The sequence below is a fragment of the Acanthopagrus latus genome, chromosome 17 (assembly GCF_904848185.1).
Source record: "Acanthopagrus latus isolate v.2019 chromosome 17, fAcaLat1.1, whole genome shotgun sequence".
Taxonomy (NCBI): Eukaryota; Metazoa; Chordata; class Actinopteri; order Spariformes; family Sparidae; genus Acanthopagrus; species Acanthopagrus latus.
The window spans coordinates 31,420,596-31,430,626 of NC_051055.1; the positions used below are offsets into that span (position 1 = coordinate 31,420,596).

Below are 10,031 nucleotides of genomic sequence, written 5' to 3' on the forward strand. Positions count from 1 at the left end.
ACCTTGTTTCAGACTACATGAAATAAACGTTCCATCAGGTTCTGAGTTCTGCGACATTCAGTGTAAATAAATGGTGTTTTCACGTGTTGTATCGACTTCATGTGCTGTTTGTTTTTTACTCATTAAAATCTGAACAAAGTGAATCTGAGTCAGTTCTGGTTCTGATCCAAACACTCTGAAATGAAAGAAGCTTCATTCAACATGCTGCAGTAGAGGCACTTTATTTTTTACAGTGTTTCAGAGACATTCTGTTAAATTATCAATAATTATAATAGATTCATATTTTACTTGTTTGGTGATAAATGATCACCTGGAGATGTTTGAACAAGTTCAGCTATTGACATTCAGAGGAACAATCCGTCACTTTTCACTGCTGGATTCTTTAATTTATCTGTTTCTTTACATCTGTAAGAAACATCAGACCTGCAACACCTTCATCACAGCTCACTGACCTGCTAACACATGCTTCATCAGCTGAGTACGGCGGCCATGAGGGCCAAAATAATATGTATAAAAAGAAGATAAGAATCTTGTTCCTGAAGCTCTCAGCCACATCTCATGGACTTCATCAGGGACTTTTGGAGCAAATCCTGATGGATGAGGGCTGTGAGATGTGTCACTGAAGCGAAGACATGATTTATTATGAAGTGGCTTTCAGATCATATAAGTGATTCATTATTTATCGATGAAAGTCGGCGTGTGAGCCGTCGATCATTAAAGTTTAAATAACTGAATTTGTCTCCGGTGAAATGAAACTTGATGTCTGAATCAACATCTTTCTCTGAGAGTTAAACTAATCTTCCGATCGCTCTGTTGGTGAACACGAACGCGCAAACTAACACCAGCTGAGGCAGCAACGACGCGTCATCGAGGGCTGAGATAAGAGGCTGTGATTGGTGGGAGGTCGGGACCGGCAGCAGTGATGCGTTGTCGGTGATGGTGAGGTCACACCTCAGCGTGGTGTTTAAGAATCGGCCGCTGCCGTGTCGTTGGCGGCGTTGTCGGAGGCGTTGGGGCTCAGGTACTCGAAGGCCTTCTGGCTTTGAGAGACAAACTGTTTGAGCGGAGCGAAGAGCATCTCGGCGGCGGACGGGCGGCGGTTGGCAGAAAAGCCATCGGAAGGGAGGGGCATGCCCTCCACCTCCAGGGCCGGGGTGTCCTTCAGGCTGGAGCGCCGGCCGTTGGGGGGGTCGGGGCTCTGGGGTGCCCCGGGGCCTCGGGAGGCAGAGGCTCGGGAGTAGAGACTGCGGCGACGGCGAGGACGGCCGTCCATCGCCTTCAGGAAGAGACTGTTAGCTGAACTGCGACGAGACGAGCTGTCAGTCATGAAGTCCTCCTGGTTCAGGAAGTCCTCGACATCCTGATGAGACGGCTGCTGCAGCTGAAAGACACACAAGTCAGTCAGTATTGATTAGCGATGATCTTTTATAGATTATCTCATTTGTTTGTTAGTTGTTTTGCTTGAGATCTTTTTATTGGTTAGGGTTAGAGATGATGAAGTCACACACTTCATGTCATGCAACAATCATTAGCAATGCTCTGTTACAGGTCAAACTCCAACCAAGAGCAGGTTCCTGGTGTGTTTCAGGTGTGTTTCTGGTATGTTCCTGGTGTGTTTCAGGTGTGTTTCTGGTGGGTTCCTGGTGTGTTTCAGTTGTGTTTCTGGTGGGTTCCTGGTGTGTTTCAGTTGTGTTTCTGGTGGGTTCCTGGTGTGTTTCAGGTGTGTTTCTGGTGGGTTCCTGGTGTGTTTCAGTTGTGTTTCTGGTGGGTTCCTGGTGTTTCAGTTGTGTTTCTGGTGGGTTCCTGGTGTGTTTCAGATGTGTTTCTGGTGGGTTCCTGGTGTGTTTCAGTAGTGTTCCTGGTGGGTTCCTGGTGTGTTTCAGATGTGTTTCTGGTGGGTTCCTGGTGTGTTTCAGATGTGTTCCTGGTGTGTTTCAGGTGTGTTTCTGGTGGGTTCCTGGTGTGTTTCAGGTGTGTTCCTGGTGGGTTCCTGGTGTGTTTCAGGTGGGTTCCTGGTGTGTTTCAGTTGTGTTTCCGGCGGGTTCCTGGTGGGTTCCTGGTGTGTTCCTGGTGTGTTTCAGATGTGTTTCAGGTGTGTTCCTGGTGTGTTTCAGGTGTGTTCCTGGTGTGTTTCAGGTGTGTTTCAGGTGGGTTCCTGGTGTGTTTCAGTAGTGTTTCTGGTGGGTTCCTGGTGTGTTTCAGATGTGTTTCAGGTGTGTTCCTGGTGTGTTTCAGGTGTGTTTCTGGTGGGTTCCTGGTGTGTTTCAGATGTATTTCAGGTGTGTTTCTGGTGGGTTCCTGGTGTGTTTCAGATGTGTTTCAGGTGTGTTCCTGGTGTGTTTCAAGTGTGTTTCTGGTGTGTTCCTGGTGTGTTTCAAGTGTGTTCCTGGTGTGTTTCAGGTGTGTTTCTGGTGTGTTTCAGGTGTGTTCCTGGTGTGTTTCAGTTGTGTTTCTGGTGGGTTCCTGGTGTTTCAGTTGTGTTTCTGGTGGGTTCCTGGTGTGTTTCAGGTGTGTTCCTGGTGTGTTTCAGGTGTTTCTGGTGGGTTCCTGGTGTGTTTCAGGTGGGTTCCTGGTGTGTTTCAGTTGTGTTTCCGGCGGGTTCCTGGTGTGTTTCTGGTGGGTTCCTGGTGTGTTTCAGATGTGTTCCTGGAGTGTTTCAGGTGTGTTTCTGGTGGGTTCCTGGTGTGTTTCAGTTGTGTTTCCGGCGGGTTCCTGGTGTGTTTCTGGTGGGTTCCTGGTGTGTTTCAGGTGTGTTTCTGGTGGGTTCCTGGTGTGTTTCAGGTGGGTTCCTGGTGTGTTTCAGTAGTGTTTCTGGTGGGTTCCTGGTGTGTTTCAGGTGTGTTCCTGGTGTGTTTCAGATGTGTTTCAGGTGGGTTCTTGGTGTGTTTGAGTTGTGTTTCTGGTGGGTTCCTGGTGTGTTTGAGTTGTGTTTCTGGTGGGTTCCTGGTGTGTTTCAGGTGTGTTTCTGGTGGGTTCCTGGTGTGTTTCAGATGTGTTTCTGGTGTGTTCCTGGTGTGTTTCAGTTGGGTTTCTGGTGTGTTTCAGGTGTGTTCCTGGTGTGTTTCAGATGTGTTTCTGGTGGGTTCTTGGTGTGTTTGAGTTGTGTTTCTGGTGGGTTCCTGGTGTGTTTGAGTTGTGTTTCTGGTGGGTTCCTGGTGTGTTTCAGGTGTGTTTCTGGTGGGTTCCTGGTGTGTTTCAGATGTGTTTCTGGTGTGTTCCTGGTGTGTTTCAGGTGTGTTTCTGGTGGGTTCCTGGTGTGTTTCAGGTGGGTTCCTGGTGTGTTTCCGGCGGGTTCCTGGTGTGTTTCAGGTGTGTTTCTGGTGGGTTCCTGGTGTGTTTCAGATGTGTTTCTGGTGGGTTCCTGGTGTGTTTCGGGTGGGTTCCTGGTGTGTTTCAGTAGTGCTTCTGGTGGGTTCCTGGTGTGTTTCAGATGTGTTTCAGGTGTGTTTCTGGTGGGTTCCTGGTGTGTTTCAGGTGTGTTTCTGGTGGGTTCCTGGTGTGTTTCAGATGTGTTTCTGGTGGGTTCATGGTGTGTTTCAGTAGTGTTTCTGGTGGGTTCCTGATGTTTCAGTAGTGTTTCAGGTGTGTTCCTGGTGCGTTTCAGGTGTGTTTCTGGTGTGTTTCAGATGTGTTTCAGGTGGGTTCCTGGTGTGTTTGAGTTGTGTTTCTGGTGGGTTCCTGGTGTGTTTGAGTTGTGTTTCTGGTGGGTTCCTGGTGTGTTTCAGGTGTGTTTCTGGTGGGTTCCTGGTGTGTTTCAGATGTGTTTCTGGTGTGTTTCAGTTGGGTTTCTGGTGTGTTTCAGGTGTGTTCCTGGTGTGTTTCAGATGTGTTTATGGTGGGTTCCTGGTGTGTTTCTGGTGTGTTTTTGGTGGGTTACTGGTGTGTTTCAGCTGTGTTTCTGGTGGGTTCCTGGTGTGTTTCAGTTGTGTTTCAGGTGTGTTCCTGGTGTGTTTCAGTTGTGTTTATGGTGGGTTCCTGGTGTGTTTCAGGTGTGTTTTTGGTGGGTTCCTGGTGTGTTTCAGTTGTGTTTCAGGTGGGTTCCTGGTGTGTTTCAGGTGTGTTTCTGGTGGGTTCCTGGTGTGTTTCAGTTGTGTTTCAGGTGTGTTCCTGGCGTGTTTCTGGTGGGTTCCTGGTGTGTTTCAGGTGTGTTTCTGGTGGGTTCCTGGTGTGTTTCAGATGTGTTCCGGGTGTGTTCCGGGTGTGTTCCAGGTGTTCATGAATCTCACCATGTTGTAAAGCGGTGTGGCATTGATCAGCAGCTGCAGGAGGATCTTGGAGAGTTCCTGCAGATCTTGGAGCATCTGCTGGATCTGAGCCGGCAGCTCTCTGATTTGACGCACAGGACGCATCTCAGCCAACAGGGCGGCCTGACTTTTGACCCCGTTCAGGATCAACTCTCTGAGACCCTCTGCCCGGTACACCAGTGCCACCAGGAGACCCTGCAGGTACTGCAGCAGCTCACCAACCACCTGCAGGACCTTACCCAGACCCACCTGCAGGGCACAGACAAGATCAACAGCTGAAACACAGCGATCCAGGCCAGAGCAAGGCGGCCCGAGACAGATCCAGATCCACAATGTAACTTAGTGTTTTCACATTATTATTAAATTCTAACATCTTCAGTGTTTTAATAAGAACATCCTGTCGATTCAGTTAGAACAAAACAAACTGCAGCTGCAGGTAACAAAGAATCACTGACAGATCCTGAAAGCATCAGGTGAACTGATCGCAGAGCAGATTTAAATCGTGAGGAACACTAGAGGAACATGTGAGGAACACGACAGGAACATGAGAGGAACACCAGAAGAACATGAGAGGAACATGAGAGGAACACCAGAGGAACATGAGAGGAACATGTGAGGAACACCAGAGGAACATGAGAGGAACATGATGGGGGTCTTTACAGAAGAACACCTCGACAGGTGAGCTGAGATCACCTCTGTCCCTCGCAGGGTTCTGAGAGTAGGAGGTCTCTGTGTGGATTTTTGAACATGTTCTGTTATACTCTGCTCGGACTGTTAGTCCAACGTCAGCAGGAACTTTCTGTTGTTCTGGTCGACATCTGATGTAAACCGGATCTGAAAACCAGCTGGCAGCTTCAACAGCAGACAACAGGACAGCAGATCTGGATTCAACCCAACTCAGAGCTGCCAGCAGCCAGAGACACGTGAGGAGAGCGAGCAGCGTGACGCCACGACGACACCGCCAGCAGAAACAAGTCCACTACAGGACGGGGACAGGTTCTGGAGCAGTGGTACCAGAAGGGATGAGTCGGAGCAGCAGAGGAGTGTGAACACTGTGTGCTCTCAGGATCTTGTTGGTCTTGCTGTTGTGGACACAAACACTTTGTTCCTGTTTCACTCATTGAACAGAAGCTGGGACACTCTGTAGGGTCTCATCAGGTATTTGGGTCAGACAGAGACAGCGGGCCACGACCTCCGACCTCTGAACAAACAGCCATGACAACACGTGAGGACCACAGATCTGTGCCAGGACGACTGCCAACACACACATACGCCCTCACGGGCCTAATGAGGCTGCTGATTGGCTCTGACAAAACCACCTGCAGTGATGAGTCCTCGTCATCCTCACACTCATTATCTCTTTGTGAGGGTCAGAGGCTCTGCAGGGGACCAGCACCACGTGACCCAGAAAACAAACGAGGACAACTTTAAACTGAAATAAAAAGCGTTTTATAGAAAGTTCTCAACCTGCTGTCAGCAGCTGTTTGTGAACACACCGTCTGTTTAACTGAACCAGTAACGCATCACCAGACTCTATGAACAAATGTAGTGATTTAAGAGTTGTTGAGATGAAACAAACTTTATAACATAGTGAAACTGTGTCTCTGACAGATTCTGACTCATTGTGTCCTTGTTGTGAATTCAGCATTAAATGTTTCAGCTGAAGTTGTTTGTCTCCCTGTAAAAAGTGTCAGTTTGTGGCAGCATGTCTGTACCAGCCTGTCTGCTTCTGTGTCTAAAGTGCTAAAGTCTTACCTGCCAACGTTGATCAGCTGTTTGAACACACTGTTTACACTGATTTCACCATTTACACTCCATTTATGAAAGAAGAAACATGTTATTGATCTAAACATGTCACATGTTACAAAGACACTAAACAGGAACAATATAGGCGACTTCTTTGTCCCCGTGGAGAAAGTCCCCAGACTCCCTTAACAAACGTGTCAGTTTAGTGAGTTGTTGAGTTGGAGACACTTTATAAACTCTGTGAAACTCTGTCTCTGACTCATTCTGCATTATTTGGACCTTCTTGTTAATTCAGCAAATGTTCTACATGAACTTCTTTCTGTCTTTGAGTACAAACATGGAGTCTGTTTGTCTCAGTGATGGACGGTTTGTTTCATGTAGCTTATTGCTGTAGGAAAAAACAACAACAGAGGTAATGAATGATGATGAACTCATCAGATCTTAAACAGATTCAGTTGACTTGCAGAAATAAATCATCATCTTTCATTAATGTATCTTCACTTTCTCAGCTGATCTGCTGAACTTGTGTCTTGCTGCTCAGAAAGCAGCTGAAACGAGACGAGAGCGACTGTTATCTGTTATCTGTTATCTGTCCATCGGTTCAGATGCTTTGTGCAGCACGTAGGCTCCGAGCTGCACAGGAAACTGAACCATTTATCTTTAACGAGGCTCATTTTGTGTTTACATCCTCCAACCAGATGGGTTTAAAACACATCAAGAGAAAATAAGCTGCAGGGTGGAAACGTGAGGTAATGAAGTCTTCTTTAAACACTTTGTGTTCATGTTGAATATCTTCATGTCCAGGCCCAGCCCTCATCAACATTACAGTCCCTCAGCTTAACATTCAAACCCAGTCTGAACCTTCAAACACCCCCAAAACTGATACAAACACTGGCTGAGTCTCAGTTCAGGTCTGCATCCTTCAGAGGAGCATCTGAAGTCTGTCCCAGTCTGAAGGCTCCTCCAGATGCTCCTTCTTCTCCCTGTTTCTGGAGGATGCACCGCTACAATCCATCGTGGCCTCACATATCCAAAGATTCTTTGCATGTCCGAAAAAGAAGAAAAAAGAGAGAAAACGGCGACATCGCGTGGCGTAGATCGTCACTTTCGCGAGCCTGGGCAGCAGAAATCATGACGTAAGGGTAAAACATCTGGTGACGCAACCAGGAAATGCTCCAGAGGCTCGACCGTCACATTTAACAACAGCTGACCAGGTGAACAAGCTCTCTGAAGGACTCGCCTTCACAGACCACAGAGACCGAGTCCTTCAGAGGACGCAGACCTGAACTGAGACTCAGCAACTACAGTATATTACTTGAGGTGAACTCCCATTGGTTGTTGCAGGCTGTTGGGCGGGCATATAAGTTCATATCTGATCTAATCAGCTGTCAATCAAACGGCTGCCATTTTGTCTCCATTGAATGATGAATTCTGTGTTGTGAATGATCCAGTGGACATGTGGGGACCAGAGGGGACAGTTTGAACATGCTGTTTGTTGGATGTGTTTGTTGATTGAACCTTGCTGATCTGCTTTTATTTGGAAATGGTTTCCATGAACACAACCACGAGACTCTAAACATTCTAATGATGTGCTAAGCTACGCTGAGCGTCGGCCTGTCCAGAGGCTGAACATCTTTGAAATCATCTTAATTACCTTCGAACACTGAATACTTTTATCTGCTTCAGTGTCACTGGACTTATTTCACTCTCTGTTTTGGTTCGTTGTCTTTGGATCATCTGATTTTAATCATGTCGTTGTCTCAAAGTGTTTTTGTTCACAAACATTTTACTGTGACACATCAGCAAGTTCCCAGACTGGCTTCCTGTCTGTGATCGTTTGTTTCTGCCTGCACACCTGTTGAATATGAAGATGGAGGATGTGGTGAATGGAGTGGATGGTAGAGATTCTTTCACTCTCTGATTGGACGGTTTTGAGGGTTTCTCACCACGTCAGCAGCGTCTCCCAGCGTCCTGGCGGCTCTCTGCAGCTGCTCCCTGATCTTCATCAGACGGTAGAAGAGCTGCAGGCTGAGACTCAGCAGGAGGCTGCGGACCCTCGTCCACAGACTGGGCTCATCGTCATCGTCATCGTCTTCGTCCTCGTACTCCTGGACCCTCATCTCCCACTCCCGACCTGACAACAACCACAGTTTGTTAGAACATTTGATTCTTTCCTTCTTTGGCAAAGTGTTTATAAGTTCTTCTTCCAGCTCTGGTAACACACGTCTGAGTCGTGCACAGAAACCTGAGGCGACGACGACGAGCTGCAGATTTGTGTCCACAGCAAATATTAGTAATATTCATAACCACGCTTCAGTCACATGATGCCTCTTACTTTCTGTTTCCGTCAGAGGTCTGACAACATTCCACAAGTCTTGACCACAGTTACCCAGAATGCCCCAGTACTTACGCAGTGTGGGTGGGAGGGGCAGGTAGTAGGCGGTGGCGTCCTCCAGGCGACCCAGCATGTCATCGAACCCTGACGCAGCGGCTCGGCCCACCTGAGTGTCCTGCAGCATCAGGACAGCCGCCCGAGCGTTATCGGCGAGACGCTCGAGCTGATCGAGAGCTCCATCCAGACCGTCCATCGCCCACAGCTGCACGTCGTCCAGGGTCACGAAGAAGGCGTCCTTCAGGTGACCCACCACCTGAGGACGAGGACACACCTGCTCAGTCTGGGGAGGATTGAGGTGAGACAGTTCAACAAACTGCTGCAACACAATTATTCATGGTTTCATTTAGTTTACAAGTGAAAACATCAAGACATAATAATATCAGAGATGAAGGTGATGAAGAGGAACCTCATCTGTTGATTGGTTCAAGATCGGGAAGTTCTTCTCCAGACGATCGAGACCAACGAGGGCAAACTGATTGGCAACTTCAACTGGAGACAGACAGACAGACAGACAGAGTGAAACATGAGCTCTGAGCCTGCAGGTGATGAAGGAGGGTCGAAGATGATTCACAGGTTCAGTGGAATTAATAACAACATTAATCAACTGGAACAGACGTGGAAACATGTGACATCTACACCATCTCTGAATGTATTTCTTCCTGACCAGCTAGCTATGCTAACTGCTACAGTGAGCAAGATGAAAAGCTTGAAACTGGTCACCAGGCTAGTTGATGGTGTTAGCTGGCGTTAGCTAGATTCAGGGTGTCTTGTATTAGCAGTATTTAGCGTACGTACTCTGCGGCTCCAGAGTCTGGAGGAGGGGCGTGGCTCTCGTCATGGCGAGGTGGGAGATGCTGCGAACACCGACCTCGGCTGCTCCTCCCATCATGCCCAGCAGAGGGTAACGACCTTTGGCGCCTGAGTACGCTGATGTCACGGACTGTAACGCCGAGCGGACCAGAGGCAGATGGGAAGCTCGCAGCACGGCACTGGTCTGACACACAGGAAGAGGTTTTTATTGTTATTCTATATGTGTGTCATCATCAGTGACTTCCTGTCTGTGATTCTGCTGAGCAGCTGCAGACGGAGGCCTCGGGGTCCGAGGACGATGCTGCCGGCTCAACTCACCTGATGATCCGACATGTCTCCTTCACCAAATCTGAAGACAGACAAACAGAGCAGGTCAGACTCATCGTGACTCGACTTGTTGTTCCTGGAACTGCTAGTTCAGCGCAGCACGAGGCAGTCAGCTGCTGAGCCGCCACAAAGATGACAACTGTTCAGCTCCGACCAGCATGAAAATCAGCTTCTCTCTGCGACGCCATCTTCAGATCCGACCGGCAAACACACAGAGGCTCAGAGCACCAACACAAACCTCTCATTCACTGTCGAGTCCCTCTGCTGCGAGGACGTCTAACCAGCTGCTCTTTATCTAAATGTTCCAAATCAACCAGTCACAGACCAATGAAGAGGAACAAATGACAAGTACATAAAAGATTTTATATTTATGGTCCAATCAGTGAGTCCAGGATGACTAACAGGTTGGAAGAACTGAAGGTGAAAATAAACTTCAAATGAAATGTAATGTTTAGTGACAAAACTGTTACTGAGCGTCTGAACAACCTGACCGAGGCGCCATGTCCTCG

General features: G+C 48.0%; 1 protein-coding gene across 1 annotated transcript; it reads right to left on the reverse strand.

Annotated features, from left to right (window-relative positions):
- Positions 1–220: 220 nt before the first annotated feature.
- Positions 221–9,725, reverse strand: plin6 (perilipin 6). The gene is made up of 7 exons (XM_037074663.1): positions 9,514–9,725; positions 9,181–9,379; positions 8,792–8,874; positions 8,401–8,638; positions 7,937–8,124; positions 4,227–4,493; positions 221–1,381 (listed from the first exon to the last, which is right to left on the reverse strand). Exons 1-7 carry the CDS (start codon positions 9,526–9,528, stop codon positions 965–967), a joined length of 1,407 nt encoding a protein of 468 aa, XP_036930558.1. The 5' UTR covers positions 9,529–9,725; the 3' UTR covers positions 221–964.
- Between the last annotated feature and the right edge of the window lie 306 nt (positions 9,726–10,031).

Coding starts and splice junctions, on each gene's coding strand:
- plin6 (XM_037074663.1), bottom strand. Junction 8,875..9,180: donor CCAGACTCTGGAGCCGCAGA/GTACGTACGCTA, acceptor GTCTGTCTCCAG/TTGAAGTTGCCAATCAGTTT. Junction 1,382..4,226: donor CCACACCGCTTTACAACATG/GTGAGATTCATG, acceptor TGTGTCTTTCAG/CTGCAGCAGCCGTCTCATCA.